This window comes from Palaemon carinicauda, chromosome 32, assembly GCF_036898095.1.
Source record: "Palaemon carinicauda isolate YSFRI2023 chromosome 32, ASM3689809v2, whole genome shotgun sequence".
In the NCBI taxonomy this organism is placed as follows: Eukaryota; Metazoa; Arthropoda; class Malacostraca; order Decapoda; family Palaemonidae; genus Palaemon; species Palaemon carinicauda.
In genome coordinates this window covers 17018192-17037958 of record NC_090756.1, presented here as the reverse complement: position 1 = coordinate 17037958, position 19767 = coordinate 17018192, and the positions used below count along the sequence as shown (strand labels likewise).

The 19767-nt window shown below is 44.3% G+C and overlaps 1 protein-coding gene across 1 annotated transcript in view; it reads left to right on the top strand.

Annotated features, from left to right (window-relative positions):
• IntS11 (integrator complex subunit 11) overlaps positions 1-19767 on the top strand; it is a 107457-nt gene that overhangs the window by 55761 nt on the left and 31929 nt on the right. Inside the window, exons 5-10 of the mRNA XM_068356612.1 lie at positions 3214-3312; positions 11653-11774; positions 11980-12151; positions 12412-12630; positions 14328-14441; positions 14565-14696. Coding sequence (XP_068212713.1) covers positions 3214-3312; positions 11653-11774; positions 11980-12151; positions 12412-12630; positions 14328-14441; positions 14565-14696 — 858 coding nt within the window. The remainder of the gene's footprint in view (positions 1-3213; positions 3313-11652; positions 11775-11979; positions 12152-12411; positions 12631-14327; positions 14442-14564; positions 14697-19767) is intronic.

The following is a 19767-nucleotide window of genomic DNA, read 5'->3' as shown; positions in this document are numbered from 1 at the left end:
GATGTGGTGCTTAAGTTTTTGTGCTCCAGGAAGTTTGAGCCTATCTTGCAAGCTTCTCTGCGAGATGTGACTAAGAAAACCCTCTTCCTTTTGTCTCTAGCGACTGCCAGGAGGATCAGCGAGGTCCAGGCAATCGAGAAGCGTGTAGGCTTCACCCTAAATGGAGCGGTTTGTTCCTTGAGGTTCGACTTTCTCGCCAAGAATGAGAACCCTTCGAAACACTGGCCTAGGACTTTTGAAGTCCCTAACCTCACGAATCTAGTAGGTCAGGAACAGGAAAGCCTCCTCTGCCCGGTTAGGGGTCTCAAGGCTTATTTGGCCCACACTAAGAGCGTGAGGGGTGCTTCCAACTCCTTATGGTGTTCAGTGAAGGATCCTCAAAAACCCCTGTCAAAGAACGCTTTGTCCTTTTTCCTGAGGGAAACTATTAGGGAAGCCCACCTCTTTTGTGAGGAAGAAAACTTCGCCCTGTTAAAAGTACGGGCTCACGAAGTAAGGGCCATTGCTGCTTCGCTGGCATACCGGAAAAATATGTCAGTTAAGCAGATCATGGACGCAACGTTCTGGAGGAGCAACTCTGTCTTTGCTTCTCATTACCTCAGAGAGGTAAGAGTGGACTAAGACAAGAGTTATACCTTGGGCCCATACGTAGCTGCGGCTTCTGTATTAGGCAAAGGAGTTACTACCCCTACTCAACCTTAGTTTATGTACTTGTATATGGGTTTGTGTTTTTTATGGTTGTCTGAGGTCCTCGTCCTGTGGTACGGTTCCCTCAGTCCAGATAGATAGTTTATATCTATTTCTGCAAGGTTAGATGGTTAGCTTTAGTAAGGTTGCAGGTTTTTTATATGGGAAGGTAGTTTTCTGAAGTCTAGTCATGTTGTTGGTCCTACCCCTTTGACAGACTCGATTGAGTTGTTTGCAGCGTAGCAGGTCTACTCCTGGCTGAACACTCCTAAGGGAAAGCGACTCTAGAGGCAGTTACCTTTGAAGCCAGCTACCTTAGCAGGTAAGGAATCAAGGTGTTTGTTCTCCTACAACTCTTTTGTTGTTTCCCCAACTATGTTTTTTTTTTTTTTCTGTCTGTTTCCCTCCTCCAAATGTGTGAATCAGCTATATATATATAACTGCCAGGTAAGTTCTATTCATAAAAATGGAGTTTTTATGATAAAACAAAGTTTTATGAATACTTACCTGGCAGTTATATATATATATATATTTTAAAGCCCACCCACCTCCCCTCAGGAGACAGGTCGGGCAAAGATAATCTGAGGAACAGAAAATGGGAATGATTCCAAGTACCACCCTGTAAGGGTTGTTAACCATCTAACCACACAACCACCACAAGGCGGTTGCCGCGATTTTCGATTAAATTCTGCCGCAGTCAGAGACTCAGCTATATATATATATATAACTGCCAGGTAAGTATTCATAAAACTTTGTTTTATCATAAAACCTCCATGTTTATCGAGTTCTCTCTCTTATTGTACATAGTTCCTATGCATATAAAAACCTTTTGTCCTTGAAAATACTGTTATATCTTCAGCATTTCTAGAATGTCCATGGGATCATGAACCAGGTACAGTAACCCCAGTTAATGACAGGTGGTGCAAGGGGAAAGCCCCATCTACCCGCTTGTCACAGAATAGCCACTTTTGTCTTTTACTGTAATAGGTGCAAGCGTACCGTCATGCTGTTTCGACTGTTGGATCTCTTTTACATTCTTTTGTGATAAATGTTGGTTTTGTTTTTCAAAAAGTTATTGTGATCGCTTTTGTATGTAAGAGGAAGTGCTCTGTAAAGTCAACGTGTAGTGAACTGAATTTTGTTCCTTTGAGGATACAAACCTTTGGAACCCCATGTGTTGTGTACCTTTATAAAGGGGGAACTACAAGCAGCTCTTCCCCTATGGACTGTTGTTCCTGTTCCTCTGATTTGGAATATAATGGGCATAACTCGTCTTGCTTCATGGCAGTTTCTCTGTTTTGGGAGGAAGATAGCTATTTCAGACAGTTCGTTGCCTGTACCTGTGTACCTGATATAAAAATTTATTCATCTGGGGTGACCTGGTCCAGAGATAGTGTTCTCCGGATGGTGATGCTTGTGTTACATTGTCCTTGTGACAGTAATTCCAGTGTAGTAGTTTGTGTTGTGGCTGAGGAAGCAGCTAGCGTTCATGGGTCGTTGGCTGAGGAGCCAATGCACTTTGGTCATAAACACAGAACTGTCACTTACTCTCGACCACCATTAACATAGGAAAGGGTACATGGTACTTCTTTTATCTTTTTTCTTTCACAAAGTACTACGGTACTTTTGAAAAAGGAAATATCACTGCTTAGTGCCAGCCCAACATTCTGTGCACAATGCCAAGCTGGTCAGGGACTTGCTCCTCCTCTGGGCTTCCAAGCACCAAGCCAGGCTGACTACATGACCACACCTTTTCACCAGAGGGAGGGTATACTGTACTGACTTTCTTGTTCTCAGGTGTAAGTGATTGTTTTCCAAATATGGAACAAGACACAAGACCTTTCACACCCCATTTCATGATCTGCCCGCTGATTTTATGTTCCTGGATCCAATCAGATTTGAGCGTTTATATTCAAAGAAAGAGAAACAAACCCAGAATGGGTTGACAAGCACATTATCTGGACGCCTTGAAGTACAGTACTGTCAACCAATTGATTGTCACTCATGGTAGCATCTTTTGGTCTTCCTGGACCTTGTGAAGATAGACTCAGTTTTGGCTATACATAGTGCTGATTTAGTCATTAGAAATCTTACTTTAAACAAACAGTCTATGAGCTTAATAAAAAATGAGCTTGTCATATGGTTCCTGTCCATGAACATTCTTTCCTCATCTCTTGGGGCCATAAGATTAATGAGTGCATATGGTTTTTTTTTCATACATTCATGTTAAATGAACTATTGATCTTAAGACTTAGCAATCTTCATCTCTTGCATTGAAAGAAGTCACGGGAATGCACGATATTGCAAGATGTAACCAGGCCCTAAGGAAAAGGAAAACAGTTGACTATACGTTTTTTTTTTTTTGTTTGCTTACGTACTTGACTCATAAGCAGTGTTGTAGACACAAAAGTGTGCAGTAAGTAGTACATTACTTTGTTGTTCTCATCATATTGTTTGTGTTTATTGGTAATGTTTTTATATTTAATTTAATTAGAATTAATTTAAAATGTTTGTTTTTTGTTCCAGGTTAACAAGGACTTAGAAATTAAAGCATATTACGCTGGCCACGTTCTTGGTGCAGCAATGTTCCACATCCGAGTTGGGTCACAAAGCCTAGTTTATACTGTAAGTAGAATTTATCACACCCTTTCTACTAATTACTATACTATGCACTCAATTCCATTTGATTTAAGCATGTATTTCTTTCGCTACTATTAACTGGGAATTAATTTTTTCATATAGATTTGAGCTACTGTATTGTCCTAAAGTATAAAAAAAAATTTCAATTTAGTGACAATAGTATTGGTTGGGATGTTTTCTACTCGTAAATTACAATATTTTATGTTTGTTAGCTGTGAACAAATTGTTAGCTTGGTCTTTGCAAGGTGGTACTGTACCAGTGCTTTTGCTATGTTAATTTTGCACTCTTTGATCACTTATTTCTGAACTTGAAACACTATCTAGTAATACCCCAACCTATTATTATTATTATTATTATTATTATTATTATTATTATTATTATTATTATTTTCACTGGCTAAGCTACAGCTCTAAATGGAAAACCAGGATGCTACAAGCCTAAGTGTTCCAGCAAGGAAAATAGCCCAGTGAGGAAAGGAAATAAGGAAATGAATAAGCTGTACTGTATATCAGAAGTAATTCATTATTATTACCAACTGTGCTACAACCCTAGTTGGAAAATCTGGATGCCATAAACCAAAGGGCTCCAACAGGGAAAAATAGCCCAGTGAGGAACAACATGAAAACATTCACTGCAAGTTTGAACTTTTGAAGTTCTACCACTTTGACTACTCAATTAGGAAGATCATTCCACAAATTGATCACAGCTGGAATAAAACTTGTGGAACATTGTGTAGTATTAAACCTCATGATGGAGAAAGCCTGACTATTAGAATTGACTGCATACCTATTATTACGAACAGGGTGGTACTGTCCGAGAAGATCTGAATGTAAAGGATTGTCAGGATTATGAAAAATCTTATGCAGCATGCATACAGTAATGAACTAATTGAACGACGGTGCCAGTGACTAATATCTTGTTGTACCGTCACTAAATGCAAACCCTTTTGCTCTTTATTAACGATATAATTTTGGCGAAGCGGAAAGACTAGCCATAAGACTTTTATCGAGTTGTAATTACCTTACTACTAGTTAGCGGGGTGGGTAGTGGTTAGTACAAGCCACCCAGCGCGCACATGCACACCTGTGTTGTCTTGCCACATTTGCTTTTGGCTCTGTTGAGAGTGGACGTTTATTTCTCCCCATCACCCATACTGACGGGCCATTATAAACTTATCCTTTTATCTTTTTATCTTTTCAGGTTGTGAGTGTTTCTTCTTCTGGTTGTCATGCAGAAGACAAATATGGTACTTTCATGTCTGCGTTTGAGCCTGATCTCCATTTGCTGTGCCTGCCTGCCAAGGATGACCATAAAAACAGGACGACACCTGTGAGGAGTCGTATGGGGTGGTCATCCTCCGAGTGGGAGAGGTTTAGCAGGCGGTGCAAGAAGAAGTCAAAGTGGGATTCTTCTCTATCAGGGTCATCCTCAAAGTTGAAGAAACCTAAACATTCTTCTTCCACCTCTTGATCTTCTTCTGAAGCTCCCTCTCGCTCAGTTTCCTCAGGGTATTGATCGAGTAGGAGTGTTGACCCTATAACCCCGGGACAACCCTAACGTTCGAAGGACGTTGGCCTTCTCTTGCTATTGCTTGTCCTCCGTTGAAGGAAGGCTTGTTCGAGTTGCTGCAGTTAGGAGCAGAGAGGAAGCGCATACCGGCTTCCTCAGAGGTGGACGCTGATATTCCTTTGAAGAGCTGCGAAAGTTTTGTACCGTTGGAGTTCCCTGCTCCCGTGTCATGCGCAGCCTTTCCAGCCCCGACTTCTTTGATTTTGTCCTCCACGGTTCCAGCCGCCGATGACTGCATTCCCCCTTGTTTTGAGTTTGCTCAGCCTGCGAAGGGGGCCCCAAAGTCCGAGGCATGTGCCTGTTCCTCTTGGAAGTTACCTTTCCCGTTCGTGGGTTAGGTCCTTCCCGGAGTAGTCTCTGCCACGTGACACTTTAAGAAGGCTGTCGGCTTTGCCTTTGTGTCTCTCTAGCACCACGGAGCATAACTCGCCAGCTGAAGTTGCTCTCCCTGTTCCTGCTTTGGAGTCCAGGAGTTCACGTCGCTCTCTCCAGGGAGTCTAGACTATCATGCCGTCTTTGTCAGAGAGCAGGGTTGCCACCCTCTTCTCGCAATGCCAACAAGAGGATTGTCCAGAATATCTGTCGCGATCCAGAGAGATCTCCTTTTTCTTGCTTTGGAGTCAGGAGTTCACGTCGCTCCCTCCAGGGAGACCAGACCATCATGCCATCTTCGTCAGAGAGCAGTGTCGCCATCCTCGCAATGCCAACATGAGGATTGTTCTGAATGTCTGTCGCGATCCAGAGAGATCTCCTTTTTTCAGATCCCTAATTGGTTCAGCTCATGACGCAGCCCCAGCGCACCACCACGCTTCAGCGAGAGATTAGTCTCCTTGTCATTGGCTTTCAGCGCACAACAAAGTTCTTGCCTGCCATCGTCTTCCAGATTGTGACCAGTTTCCAGGTCGTTAGCGCTCCTCACCGTGTGACTCCCCATCAACCCAGCGCTACGCTCCTCGTGATTTTTCACGGTCCCAGCTTCTTGAACACGATCATCCTTCATCGTGTGATCGCCCACCTGCTCTCGTCCACGACGCATCTGTGTATTCGTCTTCTCTTCCAGCTCGGGAGCCAGTTCGTACCTGTGATTTCACATCGTACTATGAGCGTCCATAGTGCGCAGAGAGGCTGCTGCTCGTGACCACCTAGCAGTGTGTGAACGCCCAGCAACATGTAACCTTTCAGCAGCGAGTGATAGCTCAGCAGAGCGCGACCTTCCAACACTGATGACCAGTTCTGCACGCGCAGCTATGCAGGTTCCAGCAGCCTTGACCAGCACACCTCTGATCCTGCTGGAGACTTTAACTCTTTCGAAGCACTTATCTCCTCCGTCTGACCCGAGGCGCAGGACTTCCGTTCCTGTCACATCCCAGGAACATCAGCCCCTGATGATTGTGTCTCCAATTAGGTCCAAGATGAACAACCCTCCTGAATCCGGGGAAACGTGGCAGCAAGATTTCTCCCAGCTAGAGATGACACCTATAATGCCAACCAAGAAAAGAAGGCAGAATAATCTGACTCATCTTCCAGGCGACATTCTTCACCCCTGTACAAGGCGGGGTTTGTACCGGCTGTCTCCCATCGCGGTCGCCACCTCAGGCCAGTGCTCTTCATCAGTGGTAGCGAACCACCTTCTCACGTCTCTCCTCCGAAGGATGCTCCCGATTCTTCCAGATGCAGAGAAGATGCAAGACCTTCACTGTTGGCTTAGACCCCCCACCCCACCTCCCCACCCCCCACCCCCCCCACCCCCCAGAGAGTAAGGATTCAAATTGCTCTGCTAGAATGTCGTCTCAGACCTAGGAGAAGGCTCGCAGCTCTTCAACATCAATGGTGACAATGACGACAAGGGGCGCTCCCATGACATCTAGGGTATCTTACAGGCTCCACAATGATGACTACGACCCACCATGGGCTCCTATGGGGGCGAGCTTATGAATGGATGAGGACCCCACTTCTGGGCACGATGACTATCTTCCCAGGGCAGCAAGTTCAAGGTATTCAGCGGCTGAACAGAGGGAATCAGACTGTGTTTTGGCAAGTGCAGGCCTGCATGAACTGCATCAACGTGTTGGACAACCCTTGCACAGCTCCGCCGAAAGGGAAGGACGCAGTACTAGACCATCTGTACGGCACCCAGGGACCTTCCAAGACCAGCCCCTCTTGGCCCTGGTCAAGGGGGTTAAAGGGCACCAGGAAGAAAGTCTAATTTTCTACTTGCGAGCTCATCCTCTTCCTTTCATCCAGTAAAAGAGATACTACGAGGTAACTGAAGAGAATCTGTCGGCCTTACCTCTGGATCCAACCATTGAAGCCTTGACAAGAGGCTTTTCATCCAAGATGCTCTCTAGCCTCCCAGTCACCTTCTCTGCTACAAACACCATAAATATGGAAAAAGTTGCAAAGTTTGCTATGCAGACAACTTCGTGGCTAGACTTTTGGCTGGGGTCAGTGGTTCATCTCATCAGAATGGAGGATTGGCCCCAAGAGCGTACCAGGATATCCATGCCGACTATTCTTTTGTCAGGCACCAGAACCATGGATTTCTTTGCCCATCAAGTAGTTAGCTTATAGGCAAAGTTGATCCCCAGGCGAAGGGACTCGGTGATAAAAAAAGTTCCATAGACAAGCTCCGAAGTCAGAGGTAAAGATGCTTAGGAATTCTACGATGGAGGGCCCATCTTTTTTCAATACAGAAGACATTGAGAGGGCTGCTGATCGATGGAGGAAGTCAAGCCAGGACTCTCTTTCAGAGAGCGTTGATCTTGAGGTTCTATGGAGTGACTCCTCCACCGAGGAAACCATAGGCATCCAGACCACAAGTTAACAGCATAAGTTCAGGTACTCTCAAGGCTTCTTCCAAGATGCCCTTTCCTGCCTGAGAACAGCCAAAGGGAAGGAAGAACAGCAGAGGCAAAGGAGAAAGAAGTAGCGGTCGAGGCCACTCCTGCCAGAGAGGCAATCCTGCCACTTGTCCACCAGTGGTGGGATGCCTGCAAGCCAGTGTTTGAGGTGGCTGCAGTACAGGGCCAAGACCTGAATGATCTCTGTGATTTGTTCAGGATATTACGTCCCTTTCACGCAATCTCTCCCTCTGTTGACTCAGTCCAATTCCATCGAGCTTCTACACGAAGGGATCCGGGAAGAAGCTGGCCTTCAGGGCCAAAGTTCAAACCATTTTGGAGAAGGGTGCTCTCCAAAAGGTCCTAGACGAGCCCCCAAGGCTTCTACATTCGACTCTTTCTTGTGAAAAAGGCGTCTGGAGGCTGGAGACCCATTATCGACCTCTCCGCCTTGAACAAGTTTGTTCAGCAGACTACATTCAGGATGGAGGCAGCAGACAGGTAGTAAGACCACAGGACTTCATGTACAAATTGGACCTAAAAAACGCATGCTTCCAGATCCCAATCCACCCGTCATCAAGGAAGTATCTAAGGATCATACACAACAATAAGCTATACCAGTTCAAGGTGCTGTGCTTCGGCCTGTCAACAGCACCTTAGGTTTTCATAAAAGTTTTCACCCTGGTGTCAATCTGGACCCATCGATCTGGTGATTGTGGTAAGCCTCGAGAAGTCATCCCTGCAATCATCACAAAGACTGATATACAGCATCTGGGCATGATCATCTACACCAGCCTGCAGAAAGTCTTCCCTTCAGACAACAGGATCTAAAGTCTGAAGAAGGTAGGAAGTCCCTTCCATCAACGAGACGCTCTCCCGGCCCAGCAGTGGTTATGTCTCATAGGTCACCCATCATCCTAGGAATGTCTAGTCCGCAATGGCCACCTACGAATTTGATTGCTGTAATGGCATATGAAATCCAGGTGGGTTTAGCACGAGGACTCTCCGGATACACTGGTCCACATGGGGGCCAAGCAGAGGACGGACCTAGAATGGTGGGTGACAGACGAGAATCTGCTCCGAGGGGTCGAACTTGTCGCTCTTCCCCCGGAATTGATGCTCTTTTCAGATGCGTCAAAAAGGGGGTGGGGTGCCCATTTGCTGCATCACACGGCCTCCGGGCTCTGAACAGAGTCGGACAGATCTCAGCATATAAACTTCTGGAGATGAAGGCAGCCTTTTTAGCCCTACAACAGTTCCAGAAGTTCCTGGCGGGTCACTTGGTAGTGTTGATGAGCGACAATACCACAGTAGTAGATTGCATAAACAAGCAAGGCGGTACCTTTTTGCAGCACCTTTGCAGTGGAGATTGTAAGGTGGGCAGAAGACAACTCAGTGTCCTTATCAGCTCGCTGCATTCCGGGAAAAAGTAATGTGTTCGCGGACAACCTGGGCAGAGAGACTCAGACAGTGGCCTCCGCGTGGTCTGTGAATCATCTAGTAGCCCATAAGGTCCTGACTTTGTGGGGTTCCCAAACAGTGGTCTTGTTCGTAACGTCGCTGTACAGCAGTCTCCCGCTTTACTGCTCCCCAGTCCCTCTGGCATGATGCATTCCAACAATGATGCGACAACATCGACGACTACGCCTTTCCCCCGTTTTGCCTGATGGGAAGGGTGCTCAATAAGGCAAGATCATTCTCCAGTCTAACAATGACCCTCATAGCTCCGCTATGGTTTGAGGACCTTCAGCTGCTGATGGAAGTTCTGAGAGAACTCCCTCCATGACACGTTCTACTCAGACAACCCCACATGAAGATTTTCCACAAAGCCGTAGGTTCCCTACGTCTTAACGCCTGGAGGTTATCCAGCATCTCACACAGAGAGGTTTTTCGTAACATGTTTTGAAGATGTCCGTATTCCTTGGGGGATCTTCAGCTGCTGTATACCAGGCTAAGTGGACTGTCCTCCATGGTTTATGTCGTGGAAGGGTTATCTCTCCCCTTGATGCCACCATTCCAGCAATAGCATAGTTCCTTGTATACCTTTCGGAGGAAAAGGACCTCTCGGTCTCGGCAGTGAAATGCTATTGCTCAGCCTTGAGCCTCGCTTTTAGACTGAAAGGAGTTAATATTGCCTCCTTGTTGGAGTTGTCTCTCCTCTTACGGAGTTTTGAGCTTACCTGTCCTCAATCGGAAGTTAGACCTCCTCCATGGAACGTGATTCGTGTCTGTTCTTCAGGAAAGTTGAAATCGTCAATTTCGGAATGCCATACTGAGAAGCAAGATCCGAGACATGAACAACGTTTTTATGTTTTGCAATTATTTCCTTTTTTAATTCAATTGGCATTTTCACTGTCTTCTTCTTATCTTTCTGTTCACTTTTGGGTTTCTTTGTACCCACGATTAATGGCTCGAGTTAATAAAAAAAAAAGCATAAAAATCAGACTAGCACAATCTAAAACACAACACAATGCGTGAGTCCTCCTTTGATGGCAGGCTGGCTCAAACTGATGCCGGGTAGCTGGCGGGATGCTGTTCGAGTTCCAAAATTTGTTCGGATTCAGAGACACTTTGAACTCGAATACCGAATTGTTTGACTTGTTAGTTGTTCGAGTACCAAGGATTCACTGTATACTTGATGCATCCCCATACCACCTGGCGAGGTGGGATTGAGTAACATCTATGATTGGTTCAAAGATTCCTGCATTTTTGAAAATTATTACATAAACTAGTCACATTGCTAGTATCACACAATCACACAGATAGCTCAGGCCACTAAATTGTGAGTTTTCCCTAGTAAAGAGTGAACGGATTTGTATTTAGTGACGGAACAAATGACAAATTTAAAGTAATTTGTATTTTTCCTTACGATACAAACCTTGAGCTCTTGATACAAATTTGGCTCGCCAACACCTATTCCCCTGCAAGTCCTGCTTGCAATCGAAAGTGACAAGACAACACAGGTGTGTCTGTGAGCCGGGTAGCTAGTACTACCCCCTACCCCCCTATTAACTAGCGGTGGGATAGTTACACCTCACTTAAAGTCGTATGGCTAGTCCTCTTCCAGCTTTGAGAAAAGTGTATTCCTAATAGAGCTCAAGCTTTGCATCATTAGGGAAAATAAAATCACTTTAAATTTGTCATATCGGGAACAAGAAATTTAATAGATCATAAGTTCCTGTTCAACAAATTAAGAGGAGAATCAGCAGCTGAAGACCAGACAGGAGAACAATATTCAAAACAAGGTAGAAAAAACTTCTTCAGAATAGATTGATCACCGAAAATCTTACAAGACTTTCTCAATAAGCCAATTTTTTTTTTGCAATTGAAAAAGACACAGATCCAATGTGTTTCTCAAAAGCAAATTTGCTGTCGAGAATCACACTTAGAATTTTAAGTCATACAAAGTCAAACATTAAGAAATATAAAATATCTTGGTATCAATAAAAATAAAATATCTTATCAATAAAAATGTCAAAATACATCCATAATATATAAACTATGAAGGGAGACCTCTTCAACATATAAACCATTCTCTGCAAGTTCGAGCTTTGTTAATTGGCTTTGAGACTCTATGTACGGCGATTTTCAATGTAAGTCTAATTTTTGAGGTATAAAGTGATTTAAAGGTTCCCTATACATATACTGAGCACAAAAAGTATGTATAACCTGCTATCATTCTATAAAAACCAGGTACTTATATTGATAAGGTACGATAAAATGTCTAAGTTGCATTTTAATATTTGTAATTAATTTTTGTTTGAACTGATGCATGTTGAACCATCATAAAGAGGGGTTATTACCATACAGTAATATTTGGAAACTTCATTATTTCTGAAATATTTAAAAAAATGTACAGTACTGTACAATAATATTTGGAAACTTCAGTACTTTCTGAAACAATTATTGTAACAGGGAGACTACAATATGACACCTGATCGGCACCTTGGAGCTGCCTGGATAGACAAATGTCGACCAGACCTCCTTATCACAGAATCCACGTACGCCACAACTATTCGAGACTCAAAAAGATGCCGGTGGGTTTCTATAAATTTCTTTTTAGTTCTTTTTCCCAGAGTCAATATAGCTGATTTGTGCTTTGCATATATATTTAATTCAATAATCATATTAATTTAATGCACTGTATATTACAAATTTTGTTTTGGTCCTTATTAAAAAGAATATGAATGAAGACTCTTGTACTGCAGGTTCAAAGAAGTAATTAGAATTTTATATTTTCAGAGAACGGGACTTCTTAAAAAAAGTTCACGACTGTATAGATAGAGGAGGCAAAGTTCTTATACCTGTGTTTGCCCTTGGGCGAGTCCAAGAGTTGTGTATACTTTTAGACACTTACTGGGACAGAATGAACCTTAAAGTTCCCATGTATTTCACAATGGGTTTAGCTGAAACTGTAAGTTGCCGTACACGAAAGTGTTCCCATTGTTGTCATTTTTTAGTGTATCACTTTTCCACCAGTGATATAACTTTATACTCATTATTATTATTGTTACTATTATTTGCTAGTTAAGCTATAACCCTGCTTGGAAAAGCAGTATGCTATAAGCCAAAGGACTCCAACAAGGAAAATACCCCAGTGAAAAAATGAAATAAGAAATCTGGTAGAATACTGCATTCTGACTGAAAATAACATAAGTTCTTGGCACTTTTCAGGCAAACAAATACTATCGCATGTTCATAACATGGACAAATCAGAAGATTAGACGAACCTTTGTACATCGTAACATGTTCGACTTCAAGCACATCAAACCCTTTGATAAGTCGTACATGGATAATCCTGGGCCCATGGTTGTTTTTGCAACGCCAGGAATGTTACACGCTGGACTTTCATTGGCAGTGTTTAAGAAGTGGGCTCCAAATTCAAATAATATGGTAAGAAAATATTACTTGAATGTGTAACTATCTGAAGAATGGTAAGGATGATCTACTTTTTAAGTTTATTTTTTAGATTTCTCTGCTGGGAAGCTGTGGACTGAAGATTTGTACAATTTGGAACGGTTTCATGAGGAATAGAAAATCATCAAAATCTGTTTGATTGAAAAAGGATGCGATGGCCAAATGCAAAGTTTCGTAGCTGCAATATGAATGGGACGTTGTGTTTAAATGAGGATATTTCTATAAAGTTAGTTGTCTATCACCAGTAAGCCAAAGATCTGGGATTTGCCCCTAGGGGTTTTATACTGTCAGTGCACCTCTAGTGGTGTCTTATAGGGTCTTTGCAGTGTACCTTTGACCCCTAGCTGCACTTGCTTTATTTATATTCTTCTACTTAGCCACCATTCTTGCATCATTTCTTTCCTCTTCTAACCTCCACTTCATAGTGTAAGTGTTGGGTTTCCCATGAGTTGCACTTGGGTGCTAAATGAACTCACAGATCCGTGCCAGGTTATGTACCCAAAAGCTTAACTCTGTAAATCTAAATAAACAGTCTGGAAAATCAGTTGATAACCAAGTATTTTAACTTTCAATGAGTATAATTCCTTTATAATTCTAATGATAGAGCATCCTTGCCTTGTAGTGTATTGCAGATCATCAATGTTGGTTTTCAGATCTAAAAAGGTTAAGATGGTTTAAACATTTGTTATGAAAATGGGAGTAAGGGAGCAGTCTTAGAGATAGTTAGTATTGCAGTAGTAGGATGCTTACCATTCAGAAGAACCTGGATGTGTTGGAGAAGGGTCTCTTTGAGGACCTCAACTACTGGGGTTTTGGGTGGAATGTACACATGATGAAATAATAAAGAGAATCTGCATACAGTACATCTATATCTATTAAATTGAAGGGAGACATAAAAAGCACCATTGAATGTGAGATGTACAATATGTAATATATAAAAGTATTCAAATGAAGAAAGTAGCTTTTGGTAAGAATTTTTGTGACCTAAAACCTAAAAACTGTTAAAATGTTTGTAATCAGTAAAAGATAAAAAATCCAGGATTATAATTGGAAATGTACCTGATTATTTTAAATCCACAGAAGGAAATCTTTTCGCATTGACTGATATAGATTCTGTTATGCCGATTCATGTGACTTGTTTTTGCTGTTATAGTATTTCTTTCTTCATCAAAATTCTTGATTATCTGTGGTATTCAACTAACAGTATTGTCATTGCAGTAAAGATTATTTACTTATTCATATTGGAGTGAGGAATCTTTTTTTTACATTTGCCAATGAGGTTGGAAGGAGGTTATGTTTTATCCTCTGTTGGTGTGTTTGTTTGTTTGTGAACAGCTTCTGTGCCACAATTTTAATTGTAGAGTAATGAAACCTGCGGGGATTAACTGTTATATAGAAAGCTGGAAATGATTAAATTTTGGAAGGTCAAGGCCAAGGTCACAGTCAAGCAAAATGTCCAATTCAGTAATCAACTATAAGTTTGGACATACGTTGTCACAGAGACTTCATACTTGGTTCATATTTGAGCGTATGAAAATCCACACCAATTGATACATGTTAAGGTTAAAGATCAAGGTAAAGGTTGACAAATAAGCTGCCACGGCTGAGGTCTGTGTTTAACTGAGTGCCCCTCTAGTTCTTATTGGAGTAAAGAATTTTTTTTTATCTTTCAGGTCATTATGCCAGGATATTGCGTTCAAGGCACAGTTGGTCACAAAATTCTCAACGGTGCTGAGAAGATAGAGTTTGAAAACAGACAGACTGTGGAAGTTAAACTTGCAGTTGAAGTAAGTACCTTTACAATGCAGCAATGTAATATGTTAAGTAGAATGTGAATTGACATTGCAAATGTATTATTTGCTAAATTGGGAAGATCTTTTATTGTATTTCATTACTTTTTATTTCAACAGTATATGTCATTCAGTGCACATGCAGATGCGAAAGGTATCATGCAGCTGATTCGTCATAGCGAGCCCAAAAATGTCATGCTGGTTCACGGAGAAAATGCTAAAATGGATTTTCTGAAACAGAAGATTATGCAGGTAAATAGCAACCATTGTTTTTGATATTGTTTGAATGGATTACTTGTTAATATAGTAATGTACATACTGGTTATGCTTATTGCAAATCCTAAAGTATAAAGGGATTTTGACGAAGGAAAAATCTATTTCTGGGGAGAGACCTGTGACGCCCGGTGAAAAGGGTCCTTCTTTACACTTTTCTAATATAAATCTTCCAAATATACTAGAGAAAGATAAAAGCATGGAATGCAGAGGTTACAACCCTCGCGCGATCACCTTGTGGGTGTCGTGTATTTAACAAGGGCGTGTGAAAACCACTATTCACAGGCTGTCTTCCATTTAGATAATCCCTTCATCAAAGGGGAGGGCCGTGACAGGCCCTAGAGAATACAGTTGGACTACCCCACCGACACCTACTACTCGCGCTCTCCAGGTCATCCTTCTGTTTTGGAAAGTATAATGTACCTATTACACCGCATATTTGTAATCTGTCACTCGTAAAGGAAATAAGAACAAGAGGGTAAAATGGGCTGAAAAATTCTTCTTTACTGTAATTGTTGGTGGCTTCTTTTCACTTGGTAAGGGTAGAAGAGACTTTTTAGATATGGTAAGCAGCTCTTCTATGAGAAGGACACTTCAAAATCAAACTATTGTTCGCTAGTCTTGGATAGTGCCATAGCCTCTGTACCATGGTGTTCCATTGTCAGGGATTAGAATTCTCTTACTTGAGGGTACACTCAGGCACAATATTTTTTCTTTTTCCTTATTTCCTTTCCTCACTAGGTTATTTTCCCTTTTGAAGTCATTGGGCTTATAGCATCCTGGTTTCCCTACTTTCTTCACCGGGCTATATTCCTGGTTGAAGTCATTGGGCTCATAGCATCCTGGTTTTCCAACCAGGCTTGTAGCTTAACTGGTAATAATTATAATAATGTATATGGTATAGGTATGTATATGTATACAGTAATTTATCAATGGTAAGGGATTCTTTTCTCTTATTTTTTTAAAGTATATTTCATAAAAGCTATCATAAGCTATGATACATATTACAGGTTTCTTCATGTACATGTGCATATAAAGTATATGTATATATGTATGTATGTACAGTATATGAATCCACCTTACAATGAATATAGACTTTGGATGTGGCGTAGGAACGGATTCACGTCGTAACCTGAGGACCTCCCGTACAAAGTTTTTGAAATGGGGTGGCTTTATGATGATAGGACTTAAGGCTGGAGGTTGATGGGATTCTTGTATTATGAATAAGGAATTGATGGAAATATGAGCTGTCTGTACCTAGGAAAAAGCAGGGAACTCGATTAAGATGGTCTTGGACATGTACCAAAAAGTGATGCAAAACAGTTTATCAGGAAAGTAGTATGATAAAGACCTACAGGAAAAGCCTTAAGATTATAGAAAATTGGTATGAATGGAGAAATATATCTGATGGGAGTTCAGGAAATAGGACAACTAAGATTGAAGCAAATGGTTTTCAGATTAAACCTCATAAAGGGAAAAGATTAGGTTGATCATCATTATAAGGTAGAGGATTCCTGAAGCTTGCATGAAAGGATCAGGGATATCGATGTATGAAATATAAATTGTTCCGTAACCGAAATACAAACCACGCTATTTACAAAGGGGTATTACTTTTAGCGTAGCTGAAATGGCGAGCCATTAGAATTTAACGAGGGTGTATTACCCCCGCGCTAGTTAGCGGGGGGGTAGGGGAGTGGTAGCTAGCTACCCCTCCTCCCCCTCACACACAGGTGAATACTCACTTTCACTTTTGGCTCGGACTGTGACAGACGTTTCTGTCTTGGTCCTCGCTTGGCAGCCATTGTCTGTTTTGTCTTTACTTAATCGCTTACTTTTCTTTTACTCAATATATATGTAAACATGTTTTCATGTTTGTATATATATTTGAGTATAGAAATAAGTAAGTTTCCTTTTCAGATGTGTGTGTGTAGTGTACGATATCTACGTGGAGGCCTCGGCAGTTAGGCCACCACGGCCTATTTTTATGGGTTGCGATCGAGTTTGACTTCGGTCTTTCTCTCTCTCTCTCTCTTGAGGTCGTTCACCCTTTTACTATGTTTTACTACGCCCTTGTAGCTTCCTTCCCGTGTGGGTGGGGTTGCTACGCCGTACATTTTGTCTCAATTAGTTTATGAATCTAATTGTAGTTGTTAATTTTTCAGCTTGTAGAACGATTCCTTTCGGGGTTTTCGTTTTTTTCTTTAGTGTTCATTCATTTTTAAATTACTTAATTACATAGTTACATAATTATAATTGTTATAATTCTGTTTTGGTTACAGCTCTCCTTCCGCGAGTGTAAGTGGTTGTGAGGGCACGTGCCTGTTGTGTAATTCTTGTTCCTTTTCCTCGGGATTCCTCTTCGGAGCCTTCCCGGGGGAATGAATGTGTACTAATATTATTTGTTTTATTTTTTTACAGTTACCGATCTAGTTCGTTTCTGTAATATAGCAACGGTGTGAGCTGTCTGGTTGAGTCCTGGGGATTCGGCTGTTGCTGCCTCCCCCCTTGTATTGTCGTCAGGGGCGTGTCTCCTTCTACTGGTAGTACCCCCGTGTCGACGGACAGCTCTCCAGTTCATTTTAGAACAGTCAGGAGGCTTGCCTCCTTGGGCGGATAACTTTCCTTCCGAGGGAAGTTTTTTCCTGTCCAGGCTTGAGCTTTTCCTCTTTTGGGGGGTTCTTCTCTTGCCTTTTTTTCGTGCGACTATGCTCTTGGTGCTGAGCGGTCGCACCTGCAGTTTCGCTCAAGGGGCTGGGCAACTGCAGGAGCTCCTCTTCGGAGGATTGCCCCTCTTAGGTCACTGGCTGACCAGTCTCTTCCACGAAGTGTTTCTCTTTCGTTCGCGAGAGAGTACACTCATAGAGACTCCTCTTCGGAGGTTTCTTCTGTTGCTGTTGCTGTTGGCCTCCCTCGCCGTAAGGCCCTCCGTCCGCCTCGTCGTAAGGGCCTCTCATCTCCCTATAAGGGTGCTTGAGGCGCCTTTTTGAATCTCCGTTTGCAGCCTACAACTTCTTTTTCTCGATCTTCCGTCTTGGTGCAGATGGACAGCAGTCTAATCTCGTCTTCCGACGGGCAACGGTCTTCCCGACGGACAACGGTCTTCCCGACGGACAGCGGTCTTCCGACGGACATCAGTCTCCCGGCGGACAACGATCCCTTCGGGGCAAAGGGTTGCCCCCACGGGGGTTCTCCCTTGCGTGTCAGGGTTTCCCTGCGCGCCCTTCTGTTCGTCAGCGCTCTCCTGTTCGTCAGCGCTTTCAAGATGATCTTCCCTGTGGTTCCTGTTACGTGCCCTGTGCGCCCACGTTCGCCCTCGCGATCTAGAACTTCGGTTCAGGTCGGGGTCAAGGACTCTTCTTTGCGCAGGCTTCCACGCGTAGCCTTCTGCTCGTCAGCGATCATCAGCTCGTCAGCGATCATCAGCTCGCCAGCGATCGTCAGCTCGTCAGCGATCATCAGCTCGCCAGCGATCGTCAGCTCGTCAGCGATCATCAGCTCGCCAGCGATCGTCAGCTCGTCAGCGATCATCAGCTCGCCAGCGATCTCCAGATCGCCCACGTGTGTTACAGCTGGCACGCCAACGTTCTCCAACACTTCTGAAGGAACATGGTTCGCCAGCTACTAGCTCAACTGCGGATGCTGATCGCCATCGCGCGACCCTCAACTGCAGATGCTGACCGCCATCGCGCGACCCTCAACTGCAGATGCTGACCGCCATCGCGCGACCCTCAACTGCAGATGCTGACCGCCATCGCGCGACCCTCAACTGCAGATGCTGACCGCCATCGCGCGACCCTCAACTGCAGATGCTGACCGCCATCGCGCGACCCTCAACTGCAGATGCTGACCGCCATCGCGCGACCCTCAACTGCAGATGCTGACCGCCATCGCACAACCCTGAACGATTGCCCGCTTACGCATGCTGCTCCTCATCGCACCACCCTGAACGATCGCCCTCCTGCAGATGCTGATCACCATCGCACCCTTTCACGCGATCATTCACCTGCGCATGCTGCTCGCCATCGCACAACCCTGAACGATTGCCCGCTTACGCATGCTGCTCCTCATCGCACAACCCTGAACGATCGCCCTCCTGCAGATGCTGATCACCATCGCACCCTATCACGCGATCATTCACCTGCGCATGCTGCTCGCCATCGCACAACCCTGAACGATTGGCCGCTTACGCATGCTGCTCCTCATCGCACCACCCTGAACGATCGCCCTCCTGCAGATGCTGATCACCATCGCACCCTTTCACGCGATCATTCACCTGCGCATGCTGCTCGCCATCGCACAACCCTGCACGATAGCCCGCTTACGCATGCTGCTCCTCATCGCACAACCCTGAACGCTCGCCCTCTTGCGGATGCTGATCACCATCGCACCCTATCACGCGATCATTCACCTACACATGCTGCTCGCCATCGCTTACCGCCAGCGATCTTCTTCACCTACGCGGCAGCACGATCCCTCGCCGTCACGCCCATTCCCCTGCGCGCCCGCGCGATCGCTCGCCTGCGCGCCCGCGCGATCGCTCGCCTGCGCGCCCGCGCGATCGCTCGCCGGCGCGCCCGCGCGATCGCTCGCCTGCGCGCCCGCGCGATCGCTCGCCTGCGCGCCCTCGCGACCGCTCGCCTGCGCGCCCGCGCGACCACTCGCCTGTGCGCCCGCGCGACCATTCGCCTTTGCGCGACCGTTCGCCCTCGCGCGACCATAGTTCGCGGCGAATTCCACAGCCGGTGGTAGCAGCAGGGACGCGTGCTCCTAGGCGGCACTCGGGATCACCTCCATCCAAGCACAGGTTGGTAGTGCAGGACGAAGACAGGTCAGTACAGCATTCTTCCCACCTTCTTTTCAGGCAGGAACCGTCGTGTCCTCTCCAAAGGATCGCCCGATCCCTTTCACCTTAGCGAGGATTTCGGACTCTGTGTCCTTGGAGCAGCAGACATGGTTTGATCCGCTGGCACGGGCGTTAATGAGGGTTATGAAACCAGCACTCACCGGCCAGGGTAACAAACCAGCGGCTGTCTCTCCTACGCTGAAGAGA